This window comes from Schistocerca americana, chromosome 2 (assembly GCF_021461395.2).
Source record: "Schistocerca americana isolate TAMUIC-IGC-003095 chromosome 2, iqSchAmer2.1, whole genome shotgun sequence".
NCBI lineage: Eukaryota > Metazoa > Arthropoda > Insecta > Orthoptera > Acrididae > Schistocerca > Schistocerca americana.
The window spans coordinates 790,992,549-791,015,800 of NC_060120.1; the positions used below are offsets into that span (position 1 = coordinate 790,992,549).

Here is a 23,252-nt window from a genome sequence, read left to right on the forward strand (position 1 = left end):
CCGTCGTTTCTAGGTCCCCAGTTCCATACAATACAATACAATGTGGTAGAACTCCCCGCAGTAATTGGTAGCATTGGTAGGGAAAGGAACGTAAATGAATGTGTGAAAGTGAAAGTTGCAGCCGACGACTTCTCTTCATTTTTGGTTGTTTTGCACATAATTGGAACCTCACATCATTCAGTGTAGGTCTATTGTGTATTTTATCTCCTTATAAAATGCAAATTGCATTTTATACGTAACAAAAGCTAGTTGATCACGTAACTTCTCGCTTTCATGCAACCAAAGCAATTAATTTTGATGTAAGTACAGTTTACATGCGTAAACATAAAAAATCAATACAATAATTGTTATTTTATACTCAATAGAAAGCTCATCATAATCAACGGGAAGAGTTTCCCGTTATTATGGGTCAGTGCGAATGGCGTTTGTGAATAGTAGAAACATGCTTTGTACACTACTGGCCATTAAAACTGCTACATCACGAAGATGACGTACTACAGACGTAAAATTTAACCGACAGGAAGAAGAAGCTGTGGTGTGAAAATGATAAGCTTTTCAGAGCATGCACACAAGGCTGGCGGCGGTGGCGACACCTACAATTTGCTAACATGAGGAAACTTTCCTACCGATTTCTCATACACAAACAGCAGTTGACCGGCGTTGCCTGGTGAAACGTTGTTGTGATGCCTCGTGTAAGGAGGAGAAGTGCGTACCATCACGCTTCCGACTTTGATAAAGGGCGGATTGTAGCCTATCGCGACTGCGGTTTATCCTACAGCGACATTGCTGCTCGCATTGGTCGAAATCCAATGACTGTTGGCAGAATATGGAACCGGTGGGTTCAGGAGGGTAATACGGAACGCCGTGCTGGATCCCAACGGCCTCGTATCACTAGCAGTCGAGATGACAGGCATCCGCATGGCTGTAACGGATCGTGCAGCCACGTCTCGATCCCTGAGTCAACAGATGGGGACGTTTGCAAGACAACAACCATCTGCACGAACAGTTCGACGACGTTTGCAGCAGCATGGACTATCAGCTCGGAGACCATGGCTGCGGTTACAGTTGACGCTGCAACACAGACAGGAGCGGCTGCGATGGTGTACTCAACGACGAACCTGGGTGCAGGAAAGGCAAAACGTCATTTTTTCGGCTGAATCGAGGTTGTCTTTACAGCACCATGATGATCGCATCCGTGTTTGGCGACATCTCGGTGGACTCACATTGGAAGCGGGTATTCGTCGCCGCCATACTGGCGTATCACCCGTGATGGTATGGGGTTCCATTGGTTACACGTCTCGATCACCTCTTGTTCGCATTGAACAGTGAACGTTATATTTGAGATGTGTTACGACCAGTGGCTCTACCCTTCATTCGATACCTGCGAAACCCTACAGTTCAGCAGAATAATGCACGACCGCATGTCGCAGGTCCTGCACGGGCCTTTCTGGATACAGAAAATGTTCGACTGCTGCCCTGGCCAGTACATTCTCCAGATCTCTCACCAATCGAAAACGTCTGGTCAATGGTGGCCGAGCAACTGGCTCGTCACAATACGCCAGTTACTACTCTTGATGAACTGTGGTATCGTGTTGAAGCTGCATGGGCAGCTGTACTTGTACACGCCTCTGTTTGGCTCAATGCCCGCGTATCAAGGCCGTTATTACGGCCAGAGGTCATTGTTCTGGGTACTGATTTCTCAGGATCTATGCACCCAAATTGCGTGAAAATGTAATCACATATCAGTTCTAGTATAATATATCTGTCCAATGAATACCCGTTTATCATCTGCATTTCTTCTTGGTGTAGCAATTTTAATGGTCAGTAGTGTATAAGGACTATGAAGTTTTGAAGCAATGTCTGATACGTTTTTGTTTAGCTTTTTTGTTAAATTTTACATTTTTTGAGGGTACTGTGTTTTCTAGCACTATGTGATAAACGTATTATGTTTTTTATTTTTTCTACAGCACCCCTTTGTTTCACGCTGCAGACAAACAATTTTCGGATAAAACCTGAACTGAAAGTTGAAAGTTTCAATTATGCTATAAATACTGTTTATTTTTAAGCAACAGACAGGTGAACAACTATGCAGAACAGAAATATTCCTTAGGTTACGCGACCCTTTATAGATCCTCACTCAGTTTGCAGACGGCACTGTACTTCTGGTTTCTAGGGACTACAGTAAGCAGTGATCGTATTCGTATGCAAAGTGATCGAAATGAGGTAGCGACCAACAGGTATGTAAGACACATAATGTACAGATAACGCAGTTTCTGTCATAAGTGACCAAGGCTACGAGGAAAAGTACCGTAGTCTAAGCTACTACAGTAGGCTACAGTAGTCTTACATCTCTAAGAATAACGTATAACTGAATTAGCAAGTAGGGAAATGAGTGTGCGGACCAACCTTGACGAGCGACCCTTTATAATCCTCACTCAGTTTGCAGACGGTACTGTACTTCTGGTTTCTAGGGACTCCAGTAAGCAATGATCGTATTCGTATGCAATGTGATCGAAATGAGTTAGCGACCAACAGGTATGTAAGACACATAATGTACAGGTAACGCAGTTACGCTCATAAGTGACCAAGGCTACGAGGAAAAGTACCGTAGTCTAAGCTACTACGGTAGCCTACGGTAGTCTTACAACTGTAATAATAACGTATAACTGAATTAGCAAGTAGGGAAATCAGTATGCGGACCGACCTTGACGAGCGCCTGGGCGAGCACGTCCTGGGCGCAAGCGCTGACGGGCACCTTGAGGATGGCGTAGGGGATCTCGGGGGAGACGTTGTAGACGCAGACGAGGAAGGTGTCGGTCTCCTCCCAGGGCCGCAGCTGCAGGCTGCTGGCGGCGGCGGAGGCGACGGCGGCGCCCTCCGAGTCCTCGGTGGCGGAGCGCCGGCCCGACGACGTGCTGCGGATGGAGGAGAGCCAGGCGCGGCTGGACGGGTCGTCGCCCATGCGCTTCAGCAGGAAACGGCCCTCGCCCTGCCACTGCGCCTGCGCCTGCAGCGGCCGCTCCTGCCGCACGCAACACACGTTTCTCTTCCGTACAAGGCTACGGTTACACTCCACACAAATGACTTCAGAAAAGACATCTTAACACTTAAACTTACAGGGTGGCGCACGAAACGTGTTACCAATTGTTTCTTTCACAATTTACGCCGCACATTAGATATCCCGCTGGGATCTCAACAGCGGTACCAGCAGAGCTTGGAAAAACAAATGAGTTGCGAAATGACGTGTAATTCACGATACTGCCGCTAGGAGACTAGAAAGCAGCAATGTCTGACAATGGAAGACTGACGACACATCAACGATCGGGAATTGTGTTATTTTTTCATGAAACGAAAAACGTTGTTGTGACTCACAGGCGTTTTCGACAACAGTTTAACACACGATGGGTCCCTTGCAAGAAGACCATCCACAGGTTGTACGATAAATTTGTACAGGAAGGAACAGTATTGGAAGCGAAGCGACCTCGGACTAAGCCTGTTTGTTCGCTGGAGAATATTGAAGCGGTACGAGCTGCTGTACAGAGAAGTCCCGGGAAATCGTGTAGAAAGGCAGCAGTGCAAGTGGGAATATCCAGACACGCAGTGGTTCGTGCAAGATGGAGCAAGGCCACATACTGCAAACACTGTGTTGGAGTTTAATTTTAGAAAGCGTCTTACTACAGCACGTAAACAACATTAAGGATGATCCTTCACATTTCTGCTGTCACCCTGTCACTTAAAGGCATGTAAATTATGACAAGTGGAAAAACTTAATACTGTTTAACTGCTTGAATAAATAATTCAAATTTACTTGATTAGAAACAACTTTTGAGGTGCATTTGCTTTCAGGAACATATTCAGGACCTTTATCTGACAAAGAGACCCCCAGACAGTCTGATTTTGGTTATTTGTTATATTTCTGTGCGTGATGTTCAGAAACCAATAATTAATCTTTCAAAACAGTTCGACGCAATTCTAAAAAATTTTCGACAAAATTGACGTTGATTTTCTCTTGGAACTTTAAATTCACTAAAATTAAGACAGCCGCATGGCTAACTCGCTAGCATGCTAATTAACATATATTTAATTATCATTTTTACGAAAAATGCGTGTCTTTTGTTTCTAATTAGGTATTGCAAGTAAAGTTCCAGTTGGAATTCCAATTATTATTTCTTAATATTTTATAAAAGATTGTTCAAAAATGGTTCAAATGGCTCTAAGCACTATGGAACTTAACATCTGAGGTCATCAGTTCCCTAGACTTAGAACTACTGAAACCTAACTAACCTAAGGACATCACACACATTCATGCCCGATGCAGGATTCGAACCTGTGAGCGTAGCGGCAGCGCGGTTTCGGACTGAAGCGCCTACCACCGCTCGGCCACAGGGACCGGCTAAAAGATTGTTAATAAATCTGTAACACTGTTTTCAATTAAGCAGTCTTTATTAACAGACTTTTATAAAAGTCGATAAATAAGAATTTGTATTTGCAATATGTGGGATATGTAATCAGAAAAAAGATGTTGTGCATTTTTTCACAAAAATTATGATTAGATATTGGTTAAATGAACCACGCGGCTCGTCGTAAAAATCGTCCGAAATTAAGTTAATTAGATTAAGATCCTCGGAAATCTTCAAAGTCGATTTTGTCGGGAACTCTTGAGAGTTGCATGTACTGCTTTGAGTGTCCGCCCCCGGTAGCTGAGTGGTCAGCGTGACAGAATGTCAATCCTAAGGGCCCGTGTTCGATTCCCGGATGGGTCGGAGATTTTCTCCGCCCAGGGACTGGGTGTTGTGTTGTCCTAATGATCATCATTTCATCCCCATCGACACACAAGTCGCCGAAGTGGCGTCAAATCGAAAGACTTGGACCAGGCGAACGGTCTACCCGACGGGAGGCCCTAGCCACATGATAAAGACTGCTTTGAGTGATCGAGATTTGAGTTCTGAACTACACGTAAAATAAATATAAAAAATTAGAAAAATCCAAATGCCGGATGGTGTGCTTGTAGGTCTATACCATCCTCAGACCCGTACAAATCATCCCTGAAAAGCATTTTCCTAACATGGACATTGCACGCGTTATTCCTACTGGCATCCATGTTTCTGACAGTTACCATTGTTTACATGCACACAAGCCGCGCGGAGTAGCCGCTCGGTCTTAGGCGCCTTGCCGCGGTTCGTGCGGCTGTCCCCGTCAGAGGTTCGAGTCCTCCTACAGACTTTGGTGTGTGTGTGTGTGTGTGTGTGTGTGTGTGTGTGTGTGTGTGTGTGTGTGTGTTGCCCTTAGTGTAAGTTAGTTTAAGTTAGATTAAGTAGTGTGTAAGCCTAGGGACCCATGACCTCAGCAGTTTGGTCCCACAGCAACTTACCGCCACATGCACACATCCTGCCAAAATTACCATCAGCGAGCATTTGAAATTAGAGAAAGTGACGCCATCTCTCGGTCTATCGTGGAACTAGCAACTAATACGAATAAAGCACATCACTTATTAGTCAACCACAAGATTATTGCACCTGGGAGCGTGGATGCTTCGGCCGATTGATTGTGAGCCAGCACGTAATCGAGGTTGACAGTAGAGATCAGAAATGAACTCAGTATGCTCACTTTATACTCACCAGCGAGTCCTGTGACGTCATATCGGAACTCGCCGTCTCCGTGTGCCCGCAGACTCGACTCGTGGGTCACCAACGCAGCCCACTCGTCACCTGAGCCTGTTGTCGGGTACAAGTGGACTCCATTTGATCAGAAAGGGGAGCGAGTACACGAGTTCGCAAGTATAAGCGCGGACTCGTGACATTCCCGCTACATACGCAACCGTTGTGAAAGAAATTTCCCGCCTTAAACTGTAAATTACTATTTATTTATTTTACAAAGTCATCATTTCGGCTTTTAGCCATTCTTATGCGCACTCTGAAATGTCATAAAATGTGCAACTCGCCTAAATGATAATAGCAGATTTCCTACCAATATAGGGCTATTACAAATGATTGAAGCGATTTCATAAATTCACTGTAGCTCCATTTATTGACATATGGTCACGACACACTACAGATACGTAGAAAAACTCAAAGTTTTGTTCGGCTGAAGCCGCACTTCAGGTTTCTGCCGCCAGAGCGCTCGAGAGCGCAGTGAGACAAAATGGCGACAGGAGCCGAGAAAGCGTATGTCGTGCTTGAAATGCACTCACATCAGTCAGTCATAACAGTGCAACGACACTTCAGGACGAAGTTCAACAAAGATCCACCAACTGCTAACTCCATTCAGCGATGGTATGCGCAGTTTAAAGCTTCTGGATGCCTCATGGTTTAAAGTTTACGGCCCCTTTTTCTTCTGCGAAAAAAACGTTACAGGACACGTGTATCTGGACATGCTGGAAAATTGGCGCATGCCACAACTGGAGACCGACAGCGCTGACTTCATCTTTCAACAGGATGGTGCTCCACCGCACTTCCATCATGATGTTCGGCATTTCTTAAACAGGAGATTGGAAAACCGATGGATCGGTCGTGGTGGCGATCATGATCAGCAATTCATGTCATGGCCTCCACGCTCTCCCGACTTAACCCCATGCGATTTCTTTTTGTGGGGTTATGTGAAAGATTCAGTGTTTAAACCTTCTCTACCAAGAAACGTGCCAGAACTGCGAGCTCGCATCAACGATGCTTTCGAACTCATTGATGGGGACATGCTGCGCCGAGTGTGGGAGGAACTTGATTATCGGCTTGATGTCTGCCGAATCACTAAAGGGGCACATATCGAACATTTGTGAATGCTTAAAAAAACTTTTTGAGTTTTTGTATGTGTGTGCAAAGCATTGTAAAAATATCTCAAATAATAAAATTATTGTAGAGCTGTGAAACCGCTTCAATCATTTGTAATAACCCTGTATATCGACTGGTCAGTTAACATTGAATATTGTGCTGTTTATACATACATTTATTAGATAAAACGTTTTCGAAGACTGGTATAAATTTATTTTAATATGTATTCAGAAAACGTCTAACAAGCACGTTGACATATACACACTTTCAACGTTGGTTGGTTGGTTGATTTTGGAGAGGGGATCAAACAGCGAGGTCATCGGTCCCATCGGATTTGGGAAGGATGGAGAGGAAGAGGGCCGTGAACTTTCAAAGGGACCATCCTGGAATTTGCCTGAAGCGATTTAGGGAAATTACGGAATACCTAAATCGGGATGGCCGCACGTGGGTTTGAATCATCGTGTTCCCAAATGCGAGTCCAGTGTGCTAACCACTGCGCCAATTCACTGGGCACTTTCAAGGCGTTACCGAGTTTGTAACACCAGTACCAGGAAACATAACATGAGGATGAATTGCAATCTCTAAACGGTGATTAATTATTCAAATGAATTACAGAAATGAATGATAAGCTACACAACTCTCTGTTAGCCTACGAACGCAGGCTACCATATCCAAATGAGAACCGAAATAACACGCTTTTTTGTCGCAGGGATATAACAGTGACGTTGCTAGGTGCCCAGCTTTCGTTTGTCGCAGCACATTTTTTCTCATGGTGGAGGTGGAAAAAACAAGAATACAACCATTTTGTTTCGCACTGGACGAAATTTGTACGTTTTTCGCCTGAAGCGTGGGCTATAGCGTGAAACATATTCCAGATATCACTCCTCGTCTAATGGAAAACATTTGAAGATGTGTACCTTGTATCAATTAATTTTCGTGTTACACCCTCCACGGTCTCACAAAACATAGCTTCGTTAAACGCCACCACACCCAGAAAATCGACCATATCGTCTCGTCAGTGCTACTTTACAGCAGCAAGATTGTGTATTCACCTTCCGTAGCGACAATAAGTCGCGACTATCCTTAGACTTCCGCTTGCTTCGGTAAGAGAGCAGAAGTCGACGAGTATGAAGTGTCCGCAGCGCCACAGTTCACAGATTCGTTATATTCGCGAAACAACAGCGGGATCGAAGGATGCCCGTTTGCACAGTTGTAACAGCGGGTTCTTGATTTGCGAAGTCTGGAAACCGAACATCAACTTGGCACGCGCATAGCTTCTGATCGCTCGTTGACAGTATGCGATGCTTTTTCTTGTCACCACTGTACTTGTTTACTGTAACGCACAGCGGCCGAGTGCAATAGTACCTGGTTGAGTTTTACCACGCTTTATATGCAAGAACACTGCTTCTCATCGCCTGCCCCTTATTGTTGTTCACAGGCGAGGTGTTTCAAATACACTACTGGCCATTAAAATTGCTACACCAAGAAGATGACGGGCTACAGACGCGGAATTTAACCGACAGGAAGAAGATGCTGTGATATGCTAATGACTACCGTTTCAGAGCATTCACACAAGGATGGCGCCGGTTGCGACACCTACAACGTGCTGAGATGAGGAAAGTTTCCAACCGATTTCTCATACACAAATAGCAGTTGACCGGCGTTGCCTGGTGATACGTTGTTGTGATGCCTCGTGTAAGGAGGAGAAATGCGTACCATCACGTTTCCAACTTTGACAACGGTCGGATTGTAGCCTATCGCGATTGCAGTTTGTCGTATCGCGACATTGCTGCTCACGTTGGTCGAGATCCAATAACTGTTTGCAGAATATGGGATCGGTGGGTTCAGGAGGGTAATACGGAACGCCGTGCTGGATCCCAACGGCCTCGTATAACTAGCAGTCGAGATGACAGGCATCTTATCCGCACGGCTGTAACAGATCGTGCAGCCACGTCTCGATCCCTGAGTCAACAGATGGGGACGTTTGCGAGACAACAACCATCCGCACGAACAGTTCGACGACGTTTGCAGCAGCATGGACTATCAGCTCGGAGACCATGGCTGCGGTTACACTAGACGCTGCAACACAGACAGGAGCGCCTGCGATGGTGTACTCAACGACGAACCTTGGTGCAGGAAAGGCAAAACGTCATTTTTTCGGCTGAATCGAGGTTGTCTTTACAGCACCATGATGATCGCATCCGTGTTTGGCGACATCTCGGTGGACACACATTGGAAGCGGGTATTCGTCGCCGCCATACTGGCGTATCACCCGTGATGGTATGGGGTTCCATTGGTTACACGTCTCGGTCACCTCTTGTTCGCATTGATGGCACTTTGAACAGTGGACGCAAAATTTCAGATGCGTTACGACGCGTGGCTCTACCCTTCATTCGATCCCTGCGAAACCCTAGATTTCAGCAGGATAATGCACGACCGCATGTTGCAGGTCCTGTACGGGCCTGTCTGGATACAGAAAATGTTCGACTGCTGCCCTGGCCAGTACATTCTCCAGATCTCTCACAACTGAAAACGTCTGGCCAATGGTGGTCCAGCAACTGGCTCGTCACAATACGCCAGTAACTACTCTTGATGAACTGTGGTATCGTGTTGAAGCCGCATGGGCAGCTGTACCCGTACACGAAATCCAAGCTGTATTTGACTCAATGCCCAGGCGTATGAAGGCCGTTATTACGGTCAGAGGTGGTTGTTCTGGGTACTGATTTCTCAGGATCTATGCACCCAAATTGCGTGAAAATGTAATCACATGTCAGTTATAATATAATATATTTGTCCAAAGTATACCCGTTTATCATCTGCATTTTTTCTTGGTGTAGCAATTTTAATGGCCAGTAGTGTAATCCGACTGGTTCGCGTGCGGAAGTAGTAATTTACGCAGAAACGTTTAGCGCCAGATGGTGGGACAGGTAGACGTACCTCGAGGTCTAGGACGCGCTGCGTGGCCGGGATGTCGCGGTCCTTCTTCTCCCAGCTGCGCGCCACCTCCTCCACCAGGATGTAGTCGTGCACGCGGTCGGCACTGAGCCCCGCCTTCTGCAGCGCCTGCAACACCACCTCCTGTGTCGTCGACTCCTGCGTGATCTTGAGGATGGTGTACGGCTCGTCGGGCATGACGCCGTACACCATGAGGAAGAACATGCGGCGCTTGAGCGGCACGCTGCCGATGGCGGCGGCGTGGTCCTTCTTGACGGCGGCGGCGGCGTCGGCGGCCAGCTCGCGGCTGTGCCTGGCCGCCCTGGCGCCCGCGGCGGACGCGGCGCCCGCGGAGACGCCGGCTGCGGCGACGGGCGCCCGTCCCGCGTGCAGCGCGTCGCCGTTCTCGACGGAGACGCCGTCGTAGTCGAGGCTCTCCTCCTCAGCGCGCGAGTACACGAACAGCGTGGCCAGCTGCAGCGGCTGGTTCTGCGGCGAGCGCAGCCGCACGTGCCGGTAGCCGGGCCGCAGGCACTTGAGTGGCAGCACGCGCTGCGCCAGCACGTGGCTCGTGCTCGCGTCCAGCACGCTGAAGCGCAGGAACGCCAGGTCGCGGAACATCACTTGGAAGAAGAACGTGTCGTTCCAGATGGGGTTGAGCGCGTTGCGCTGCACCACCTTGGTCTTCTGCTTGTTGCAGTCCACCGGGATGCCCACCACCTCCACCTCGACGTAGGTGCTCGCCTGCAGGTTGGTCTGGTTCACGTACTGGCCCGACACGACGTTCACGAACAGGTGCGACGAGTGCAGCCCGTCGAACTCCTTGTCCCACGGGTTGAAGCGGCGGTACATCATGTGCGTGCGGTCCCACATGACGGTCGGCTTGAGCACGTAGCCGCAGCGGCCGTTCTGCTCGAACATGGCGGCGTTGAGGTGCAGCGCCGCGTCCTCCGTCTGGTAGTTGAGCGCCACCATCTGGATGCCGAACGCCCAGAAGATGACCGGGTTGAAATTGGACGAGTCGATGCGCATGCCCGCCGGGTAGGTGCGCATCAGCTGCGTCTCGGTGTGGGCGACGAGCGCGTGCGGCTGCTTGCGGCACAGCTTCTTGGCCGTGTTCTCGTTCAGCGACGAGCACTGGTAGCAGGGGTGGTTGACGTTGGGCGTGCCGCGCTGCGGCCCCGCGCCGCCGCCGCCGCCGCCCCCGCCGGCCGCCGGGCTGGGCCCGCCGCTGCCCGCCCCCGCGCCCGGCCCGGAGCCCGCGGCGCCGCCGCCCGAGCCGACGCCGGGCGACGCCGACAGCGAGCCGGAGCCGTGCGCCGTCGGCGTCGGCGGCCCGGCGGCGGCGGCGGCCGCGCTCGAGGGCAGCGTGGGCGGCGTGATGCCGCCGATGCTGCTCTTCTTGAGTGCAGGGCCGCCCACGGCCGGAGCCGTGCTCGCCGACCGCTTGCACTTGACCGAGCTGTTGGGGCTGATGGTGTTGAGTCCGCGGAACTTGATTGCCTGAGCATACAGAAACATACGAATGTAATAGGCTCACATCTTCCTCCATCGACACTACCTCGCTCGGCTATTATTATTGTCTATTTATTTTAGGCTAAAACAAGTGTATATATAAAACGACTGAAGCGATAAATGAAATTTTGTGCCAAGCTCGGGGTTCGAACACAGTCTCCTGCAGCCTAGGCAGTTGCACTAACCCTGGCACAGTAGCTTTCCACAGTTGTAGTGATTGAGAACCGACATGTGTTTACGTAGTCAGTGCAGGTGTGGAAAGCCATTATGGCAGGGTCGCGCACTGATTAGCGCATCTGCCTAGTGAGAAGCAGACACGGGTTTAAGTCCCGGCCTTGGTACATATTTCCATTCATTCCTTCAGCTGCATGTATACATCACATATGTTAGAGACCCGAAAAGGGCTCTGGAACCATACTGTTTCATTTAAAAAACAAGTAATAATAATAATGGGCGTATGGCATTGGTGGCTAGGAGACTTCTCGCGGGGCGGTTCGGCCGCTGCTCCACAAGTTCTTTAACGCCACTACGGCGACTTGCGAGTGAATGAGGATGAAATGATGATGAAAGACACACAACACCCAGTCATATCGAGACAGAGAAAATCCCTGACCCCGCCGGGAATCAAACCGAAGTCGGGACCCCGTGCGCGGGAAGCGAGAAAAGACCACGAATCGCGGAAAAAAAACGTATGTCATTAAACGTTTCAATGAGAGGATCTTACAGGGAGAGTGCAGACCATACGATCCACCATTTAGTAGTCAGATCACTCTAAAGTACTTAAAATAGCAGACAACAACGCGTTTAGTGCAAGTGCATCTAAATCTACGGAAGCAGAAGTAACATGCGCAGTTAATGATCACTGAAGTGTTATGATTAATTGAGTATGGAATTATCTTACTTATCCATGTTAGACAAATTATAGATAGTTTGTCTTCGATGTAACCTTGGTTGTGAGGAGAAACCGGTCAGTATCGGTCAACGGTATTCCATTTATGTCAATTTTGTTACGTACGTCAGGCACCTATGCGAGAGAGTCTTTTTAAAGCGTGTGTAATGGTATAAAGTACCATTTCATCATCACTGCCAACGCTGTCACATCATTATGGGCTTATTATCTGAAAATGACGTAACCGGAGACAGTCACAAAGATCAAATAAAGCAATATTTGCCGTTTCAGGATTATTCGCCTACGTTATTATTTTGATTCATTGGCAGTCCTCGTATTTGTACAGCGAAACGAAGAATCAGCGTAATTAGAACAAAAAATAGCTTAAGAATAAAGAAAGAAAACACGATGGCTATGAACAGTAACACGAAGCGCAATAACGACTTTCTTATCAAAAAACTTGCGAACGACATAGCAGCGAAGTGCAAGGGTTCTCCTACCTAGGAAGGAAGATTACGCAGAAAGCCCGATGCATAGAGGATATCAAATGTGGAGTGGTACAGCGGAAGAAAGCATTCGTCAATGAAAAATTTCATCTAGTAAGAAGTATTGGTATGAAACTGAGTAAAATGCTCCTGAAAGCGTTCGACTGGAGCACGGCAGTGTGTAAAAGGAAAACAGAAACCACCAGATGTACGGAGAAGAAGAAAGAGGCAGCATTTGAAATGTGGTGCTATCGAAGAAGGAAATAAAGTGGGCAGTTAAGATACGAAATTAAAAAGTGCTAGCAAGAATAAGTGACGGGAGAAGTCTATGAAGATTTCACGAGAGAATGGGACAGGTTACTAGGATATTTGTTAGGGTAGATTTGACGAGAGAAAGGGACAGGTTACCAGGATATTTGTTAGGGTATTCAGGAATAATTAGCTTCGTGCTGCAAGGAGAGGTAGACAGGAAAAAACAGAAGGTGCAGACAGAGAATGTAGTTCGGTCCGAACACTGGCTTGACGTAACTCTAGTCTAGCCTGTGCAAGCGTCTTCATCTCTCGATGACTACTCCAGCGTACAAGTACTTCAACATGCTGACTGCACTCAAGAATTAGTCTCCCTCTACAATTTTTAACTCCCCGCCTCTCCTCCAAACGCTTTCCTCCATTCCATATTGACGATTCATCGATAACTCAGAATGTGTCCTACCCAGTTATCCCCTCTTTTAGTCACGTATTTATCTTTTCCTGAATTCGGTTCAGTTACCATCTCATTAGTAATCCGAGCAATCCCTTATAAACTCCAGCATTTTTCTGAAGTACCACATTTCACAGACTTTTGTTCTCTCCTTGTCTGAACTGGTTACAGTCCCTGTTTCATTTCCGTACGAGGCTATACTCCAGACAGCTACGTAGACTTCCTAAGAATCAAACTGAAATTCGTTTTCAGCTAATTTCCCCTTTACGAAAATTTCTTTCTTGCTATTTCCAGTCTGCGTTTTATACCCTATATTTCTCCATTTTGTTACCAAAACGGCTAAATTCCTGTACTATTTTGAGCGTCAAATTTCCTTCTCTAATTCCCTGAGCACCGCCTGATTTAATTCCATTACATTTCAGTATCTTGCCTTTCTTTTGTAGAAGTTCTTCTTATAACCTCTTTTCAAGGCACTATCCACTTTCGTCACCGGGCGAGTTGAAATGTCAATGGCAAACCTCAGAGTTGCTGGTGAGCCTTTCAGGTTGCATGGTCATGGTTCACGAAACTTTTCCATTCAAAAGGTTTCATGCAGAGGGATGCCTGGACTCAGCGCATGCAGGAGCACTTCTGATGGTATCCAGTGCAACTTTGGACGAAATGTTACGAACGGAAAAGTTTCATGGATCACGATTATACAGCCTTGAATACTCACCAGCATCTAAGGCATCAGATACTGAATACCTGCATTGTATAAGGCTCAGTCAAATGAAAATGAGGTAAATGGGAAAATGTAAGGAAACTTTATTATTTCAACAGTAATCGCCATAAATGTTAATACACTTATCTTAAGGTGAGACAAGACGGTCAGTGTCTTCATGGAAAAACGTTTGAAGTTGCTTTCAGAACCATGACTGTACAAGGCGTGCACCTCTTGGTCCGAAGGAAATCGAATGTCTTTCGTCAAGGCTCCAAAGTATGTAAATCGCATAAGGAGGGATCCGGACTGTCTAGAGGATGTGTAAGGGCTTCCTAGCGAAGCTTCTGTGGCATACTCAAAATAACTTTCGCAATATGTGGCCCTCCTACCACCGTCCATTTGTTTCGGACGAAGAGGTGCATGCCTGGATACACTCACAGTTCCGTAGGAAAGTGGCTCTGAGCACTATGCGACTTAACTTCTGAGGTCATCAGTCGCCTAGAACTTAGAACTAATTAAACCTAACTAACCTAAGGACATCACACACATCCATGCCCGAGGCAGGATTCGAACCTGCGACCGTAGCTGTCTCGCGGTTCCAGACTGCAGCGCCCAGAACCGCACGGTCACTTCGCCCGGCGTTCCGTAGGAAACCGCAAACATTTTTATATCAAGAAATTAATGGTCTTGTCTCACAGTGGCATAAATATATTAATAATTATGGGAATTACATTTGAAGTAATAAACAGTTTGCTCACTTTCCTGCATCTCTCTAGATTTCATTTGACTGCTCTTACATGACAGAAACCTCCTTGAACCCTAATTCCCTTTGCAAATATTTGTTGGTTTTCTTCACAGCTTACTTAGTGTACAGGTTCTGTAACATCGGAGAAATGCTACAACCTGACTCAACCCATTCTCAACTACTGCTTCCCTTTCTTGACCATAGACTCTTGTAACTGCCGTCTGGTTTCTGTACAGGTTGTGGATAACCTATTACACCATGTACCATAACCTTGCTTGCTTTAAGAGGTAAAATACCTGGATGCGATTTACTTGGTGCTACATACGACAGGGTTTATGGTGTAGCAACGTACATCCGGGAAAGTATGGAAAAGGTCCGCACTCTCTCTACCGGTACTACAAATAATATCCACGAAGTCACTGTCAGAATTGGTGAAATAACTGTTGTGAATATCTATAAACCACCAGGAACCATGTGGCCAGCACATGTGCTAAATACTGGTGACCACCTTACAGTGTACTTGGGAGACTTCTACGGACATAATGGACTACGGAAATACAAACGTAACGATGGACATCAGAACACACAGGTTGACTGGTCTGAAGAACACAGCTTCCGTCTTGTTTTTGACGCTAAAGATAAGTGTACATTCCGTTCTAGTGTCTGGAGAACAGATCACAACCTGATTTATGTTTGTGTCTTCTGACAAAAATGGACTGCTATTGTTAGTGTCAGTGAAAGTCCTGCACAATTTCACGTACAGCCAACATTACCCACTGCATCTCGAAATAGTTAGAAGCGAACCTGTAATAAGATCATTTCCGTGACGTAGATGGAACATCGAAAGAGCCGAGTGGTCTGCATTTTCGGAAAATCTGGACAAATGTGTGGGATGTATACCACCAATAAGCACAAACTGTAAAAGGTCAATTGGAGCTATACTATCCACAGTAAAGAAATGTATTCCAAGGGGCTTCCGAAACGTATATATACCCGAACGCACGGAGAAGTGTGAAACCCTGTACAAACAGTTTTGAGACAACAGCGACTGTGAAGTAGCTGACGAACTTAAGCACAGTATCGACGCACGTCGCCGTAGGCATGGACTTAAACACCTGAGGCCTTAGACTTCTTCATCTGATGCAGGAAAGCCTGGTCCCTGCTGAGAAAAGTTGGAAGTGCCAACCCACCAGACAGCACGATGGAGGCTGATAATCCCAAGGAATTAGCAGAAAACATTGGACTACCCTTAGAACTCCTAGGATTTGATCACATACAACTAAAGCCAAACAGGAATTGAAGGCTCTCGAACTAGTCTTTAAACATGAGTCAGACCTCCATACCATTGGTCAAAAGCCTGTGATCTTCTGTGCTTTGTAAATATAGTAAATTTAATCAACTTATAATCAGGACTTTCTTTTCTGTGTGTTAAATACCTGTTGACGCATTGTTAAAGAAAAATGTTTCCTTATATGATGTGAAGTGCTCAGGAAAATCTACGAGAATTCTTCAGCTTATGTTAACATCGGCGAATCAACTCAAGAATTCCGCATCATGAGGGGTGTCAAGCAAGGCGATCACATCTCCCCAACACTGTTCTCTGCTGTATTGGAAATGGCTATGTCAAAGCTGAGCTGGATAGATAAGGGAATTAGAATTAATGGAAGAAGGCTTACCAACTTGAGATTTGCTGATGATATTGCCTTACTGGCCAAAGACTTCGCAGAGCTCCAAAACTTAGTCACAGATCTTGCATCGGCATGTCAGCTGGTTGGCTTGAACATGAACCTTTCCAAAACAAAAGTAATGTCCAATAAATGGGTCCCAGCTAGAGATGTGAAAGTGAAGGACAGTCTATTAGAAGAGGTCAGTGAATATGTCTACCTTGGCCAGATTATAAATATGAAGGGAGACATAAGGCTAGAAATCTATCGACGCATCAAGCTTGGCTGGCAAGCATTTGGGAAGAATTCAACAGTATTCACATCAAAAATGCCAGTAAATCTGAAGAAAGCAGTATTTGATCAATGCATTGTTCCTGTGACTACGTAAGGGCTGCGAGACATGGACACTGAACTCATTTACAAAAGGGAAACTTAGGACAGCACAGAGAGTCATGGAGAGATCAATGCTGGGCTGTACAAGAAAGGATAGGAAAAGAGCAGATGACATCCGGTCTGTGACGAAGGTTAACGACATCTTAGAGACGGTAGGTTCCTTGAAATGGCTGTGGGCTGGCCACTTCGCAACAAGAAAAGACAACAGATGGACGAAGCTAGTACTGGAGTGGAGTCCGAGAGAGCACCGGAGGCCTAGAGGAAGACCACCAGACAGATGAGACAAAGACATCAAGAAGATCGCTGGTAACACCAGGCAGAGAACTGCCCAAGACCGTTCCACTTGGAGAAGACTGCTGAAAGCCTACCTGAATCCACTACTCGAAGAGGCCACATCATTTAATGATTGAATTGGCTGATGATGATCATGATGATGATGATATGATGTGATGATGGCCTTATACTAAATAAATAACCCCTGCTACCTTCAGAATTTCAAAGTTAGTATTGCAGTCAACATTGTCAATACCTTTCTTTAAATCTATACATGATGTAAACGTACGTTCGCCTTTCTCCGAAGTAAATTCTGAGTTAAGTCATAGAGTCAGTCCTACATTTCTCTGGAATCCAAATTTTTTATCTTCCTCCAGGTCAACTTCTACCAGCCTTTCAATTTTTGTGTGAATGACGAACTGATTACAGAACACTTTGGTGCAGTAAATTAAAACATTAGCAGGATCGCTGGTAACACCAGGCAGAGAACTGCCCAAGACCGTTCCACTTGGAGAAGACTGCTGAAAGCCTACCTGAATCCACTACTCGAAGAGGCCACATCATTTAATGATTGAATTGGCTGATGATGATCATGATGATGATGATATGATGTGATGATGGCCTTATACTAAATAAATAACCCCTGCTACCTTCAGAATTTCAAAGTTAGTATTGCAGTCAACATTGTCAATACCTTTCTTTAAATCTATACATGATGTAAACGTACGTTCGCCTTTCTCCGAAGTAAATTCTGAGTTAAGTCATAGAGTCAGTCCTACATTTCTCTGGAATCCAAATTTCTTATCTTCCTCCAGGTCAACTTCTACCAGCCTTTCAATTTTTGTGTGAATGACGAACTGATTACAGAACACTTTGGTGCAGTAGATTAAAACATTAGCAGGACTTTGATAAAGGTGGGAGACAGGAACAAACCAGCCAGGAACAAAAAGCACGTTACGGGACTGCCCTGTGGGAGGGCGCCCGCCTACCTGCACGTAGACGACCATGTCGGAGAGCTCCTTGGCGATCTGGCTGCTCTGCTTCTTGGGCTTGGTGGGCGCCGGCTCCTCGTCGGTGTACCAGGCGTCTGCCGGCTGGCCGCGGGCCGCCGCCGCGCGCGCCGCGTGCCCGCCGGGCCAGGCGCCGCGCTCCAGCCGCAGGATGCTCTCGTGGCTCGACATGGAGCCCGTGCGCGACGGGCACATCGACGTCGACTTGCTCAGCGACTTGTCCTCCGTGCCGTACAGCCCCAGCAGCTTCTCTGCACACACACACACACGTACATATTCATAGTTATTTAATTCCACAAAATCACACAACAGATAGCCGGCCAGGGTGGCCGAGCGGTTCTAGGCACTACAGTCTGGAATCGCGAGACCGCTACAGTCGCAGGTTCGATTCCTACCTCGGACATGGAAGTGTGTGATGTCCTTAGGTTAGTTAGGTTTAAGTAGTTCTAAGTTGTAGGGGACTGATCACCTCAGAAGTTAAGTCCCATAGTGCTCAGAGCCATTTGAACCACGCAACAGATAAGAGTGTCCTTCGGAATGCATTTTCACTCTGCAGCGCAGTGGTCGCCAATCTGAAACTTTCTGCAAGATTAAAGCTGTCTGCCGGACAGGGATTCGAACCTGCGACCTTTGCCTTTCCGCAACCAAGTGCTCTACTACTCACTATCCCTCCTCTCTACTTTTTTCCAAGAGTCATAATGTTGTAAGGTATGTGGCAAAACTTCTGTGAAATTTCTAAGTTAGTTAGTTACACTACTGGTCATTAAAATTGCTACACCAAGAAGAAATGCAGATGATAAACGGGTATACTTTGGACAAATATATTATACTAGAATTGACATGTGATTACATTTTCACGCAATTTGGGTGCATAGATCCTGAGAAATCAGTACCCAGAACAACCACCTCTCGCCGTAATAACGGCCTTGATACGCCTGGGCATTGAGTCAAACAGAGCTTGGATGGCGTGTACAGGTACAGCTGCCCATGCAACTTCAACACGATACCACAGTTCATCAAGAGTAGTGACTGGCGTATTGTGACGAGCCAGTTGCTCGGCCACCATTGACCAGACGTTTTCAATTGGTGAGAGATCTGGGGAATGTGCTGGTCAGGGCAGCAATCGAACATTTTCTGTATCCAGAAAGGCCCGTACAGGACCTGCAACATGCGGTCGTGCATTATCCTACTGATATATAGAGATTCGCTGGGATCGAATGAAGGGTAGAACCACGGGTCGTAACACATCTGAAATGTAACGTCCTCTGCTCAGAGTGCCGTCAATGCGAATAAGAGGTGGCCGAGACGTGTAACCAATGGCACCCGCCGGGTGATACGCCAGTATGGCGATGACGAATAGACCCTTCCAATGTGCGTTCACCACGATGTCGCCAAACACGGATGCGACCATCATGATCCTGTAAAGAGAACCTGGATTCATCCGAAAAAAAAATGACGTTTTGCCATTCGTGCACCCAGGTTAGTCGTTGAGTACACCATCGCAGGCGCTCCTGTCTGTGATGCAGCGTCAAGGATAACCGCAGCCATGGTCTCCGAGCTGATAGTCCATGCTGCTGCAAACGTCGTCGAACTGTTCGTGCAGATGGTTGTTGTCTTGCAAACGTCCCCATCTGTTGACTCAGGGATCGAGACGTGACTGCACGATCTGTTACAGCCTTGCGGATAGGATGCTTGTCATCTCGACTGCTAGTGATACGAGGCCGTTGGGATCCAGCACGACGTTCCGTATTCTCTCCTGAACCCACCGATTCCATATTCTACTATCAGTCATTGGATCTTGACCAATGCGAGCAGCAATGTCGTGATACGATAAACCGCAATCGCGATAGGCTGCTATCCGACATTTATCAAAGTCTGAAACATGATGGTACGCATTTCTCCTCCTTACACGAGGCATCACAACAACATATCACCAGGCAACGCCGGTCAACTGCTGTTTGTGTATGAGAAATCGGCTGGAAACTTTCCTCATGTCAGCACGTTGTAGGTGTCGCCACCGGCGCCAACCTTGTGTGAATGCTCTGAAAAGCTAATCATTTGCATATCACAGCATCTTCCTGTCGGTTAAATTTCGCGTCTGTAGCACATCTTCGTGGTGTAGCAATTTTAATGACCAGTAGTGTATTTACTAGTTGCATAGATACTTGGAACGCTTCCTTTATAGTAATAATGTGGAACGAGTCAGTTTACGGGATGTGTTTATTTATTAGTGTTAACATCAAAAAAATGGTTCAAATGGCTCTGTGCACTATGCGACTTAACTTCTAAGGTCATCAGTCGCCTAGAACTTAGAACTAATTAAACCTAACTAACCTAAGGACATCACACACATCCATGCCCGAGGCAGGATTCGAACCTGCGACCATTGCGGTCGCTCGGCTCCAGACTGTAGCGCCCAGAACCGCACGGCCACTCCGGCCGGCAGTGTTAACATCAATGAACACATTATCATTTTGTTCCTGCTCATACCACTACACTTTAAAAAAAGCCTTTTTTTTTTACTGTTTACCAGGTTTGAAGTAGAAATTCGTCAATGGAATAGAAGGAGTTGTCCACGAGAAATTATTTTAAACTGCATTTGAAACTTGCTTCTCTGCCAGTCAGATATTTTATGTTATTAAGAAAATGACCAAAAATTTTTATTACTGCATATTGAATTCTTCTCTAAGCCACTGACAGCTTTAATAATGGGTAACAAAATTCATTTTCCCCTTTGCTGCTCTAGGTACGTTCGTCACTGTTCTTCTCAAATTGTGATGGATTATGTATAGCGGATTTCGTTAATGAAAACACTTATTGTGGCGATGGAGTTAAAATGCCTAACTCCTTGAAGAGGTACGTACATGATGCCCATGGGTGAACACCGCATATCATTCCTATTGCTCGGTTTTGTGCAATCGTTACTTCATTCGTAAATGATGAGTTATCCCAGAAAGTTATTCTGAACGACATTACTGGGTGTAAATATGCAAAACATGTCAATGGGTTGATAGTTTGTTTCCAAGATTAACAATTATATGAAGAGCGAAAGTAGCTGAACTTAATTGTTTGAGAAGGTCTGTAATATGTTTTCATGAATACGTACACCTAAAATTGTGAAGTGTTATACCCTGCTTACTGACACCTGCTCATGTCCTACATCAATTGCTGGTATGACTCTCTTTCTTGAACAGAAATGAATGTAGTGTGATAGTTTAAAATTTAGGTAGAGTCCATTTTCAGAGAACCACTTAATAATTCTTTGGAAAATATCATTTACTAATTCTTCTGTTGCTTTGTTGCTTTCTCTCTAATGGGATTTATTATAACACTAGTATCATCTGCAAAAAGTACAAATTTTGCTTGTTTAATATTAAGAGGAAGGTCATTCACATGTGTAGGGAATATGAGTGGAACCAGAACTGAACCCTGTGGGACATCCTTTGTATGTTTACCCCAGTAATTAAAATATTCTACCTTTCCAACATTGTATGAATTATTCACGGAACTTTCATATTTCTATTTGTCAAGTATGATTGAAAACAGCTGTGTGTGAAGCCAACAACTCCATAAGACTTGAGTTTTTCGAAGAGAGTATCACAATCTACACAGTCGAAGACCTTGGAGAGATCACAAAAAATACCAATTGGTGAGATGAGATACTGACAGAAGTAAAGTTGTGGATGGGAGTCGTGAATCATGGTTGGATAGCTCAGTCAGTAGAACACTACCTGCGGAAGGTAGATGTTCCAAGTTCGAATCCCGGCCTGGTATATAGTTTCTGTCTTCCAGGAAGTTTCAAGTGGTTCTTTACGCTGACACTATATGGATTGTACCCAGTATAAGTGCAGATGTATTTATATGTGGTACTTTAATATGTACACGCATCAGTGTGTTGGTCATTTTTTCTCTGTGTCAGTCTTCTGCAAACACGTCACAAACTTTACGACCTACTGTCTTCTGCACAGTCTACTGCACAACTAAGCACACTATGTCTGTCAGTATAGACAAACCTTTTTGCGTCAATGCGTCTACACTTCAACAGCTGACCTGCTTCCCAGGGGAAAATAAGCATTAATGGCTTGCTCTTGGCACATGCAGTTAAAGGTACTAACCAACCTAAAACATATGACTTGTAATGGCTATAATTATTACTCTGCAAATGATGTGAACACTGATGTAGTGTTGTTCAGTGCATCATCCTCAGTCACCAATCGAAATATCTGCACTTATATCCATTACAACCTGCGTAGATGATACTATCAATAAATGGCAAAAGAAAATGGAAGATTATTATGCACTGACATGTACAGTATTTAATTCACTACTTTTAGCAGATGACCAGGTAATACTGGTGGATACAGAAGACATACTACAATGAGCTGTGTACTCCTCACATTTAATGACAAAATGATATATATCCGCAAGCAAAACTAAAGTTGTGGTCTTTTGTTGGAAAGAAAATCTTTGAGCGGAAAGCATAATCAAGAATTACATACTGGATCAAGTCCATGTATTCAGCTACGTGGGCTGTGATATCTGTTACACACATGACAATGATCCTGAAAAGAAACTACAAAGGTTACGCATAACTGAGAGAACGTTCCTGAACAAAAACGAGGAAAGAGACAATACTGTGACTGAACCTTCATTGCTCTGTGGATCCAAAGTATTGAAGTGGCAGAAAAAGACCTTTAAGACCTCTGGCAGAATACAAATTAGAAGATAATAAGAGGAACAGCGAGATAAAAACGGTTTGGAAAGGAATGGATCAAAGCCCAATACCAAAGAGAACCCATGATTACAGACCCATGGGCAGAAGAAGGATAGGACGACCACGAACAAGATAGTGCGAGCAGATTTCTATTGTTTGGTTTCGGAATGGAAAAAACTGTCTAATCCGAAAATATACATGATGATGATGATGATTCCTGAAAAGGCGAAGGGTGAGGGAGGGACTGACAGTAGAATGTTATTGTTCTTCAGTTGCGCAGTTTTAAAATTCAATCCAGTGAAAATCAACCATGCTATTTTGCCGTAAACTGAAGTGGCGAGACTGTGACTGAGTAAAGAAGAAGCTTTAAAATCGATTCACACTTGTCAGAATGAAAGGGACAGAATGTCAAAATATTTCAGAATGCTTTTCAAATGGCGGCATTCACACAGGCGTGAACGAAATG

General features: G+C 45.7%; 1 protein-coding gene across 1 annotated transcript in view; it reads right to left on the reverse strand.

Annotated features, from left to right (window-relative positions):
• Nucleotides 1-23,252, reverse strand: part of LOC124595259 (1-phosphatidylinositol 4,5-bisphosphate phosphodiesterase epsilon-1-like) — a 453,437-nt gene that overhangs the window by 25,026 nt on the left and 405,159 nt on the right. The window contains exons 20-22 of the mRNA XM_047133927.1: nucleotides 18,052-18,323; nucleotides 9,702-11,201; nucleotides 2,705-3,022 (exon numbers count right to left, since the gene is read on the reverse strand). Of these exons, the coding sequence (XP_046989883.1) occupies nucleotides 2,705-3,022; nucleotides 9,702-11,201; nucleotides 18,052-18,323 (2,090 nt within the window). The remainder of the gene's footprint in view (nucleotides 1-2,704; nucleotides 3,023-9,701; nucleotides 11,202-18,051; nucleotides 18,324-23,252) is intronic.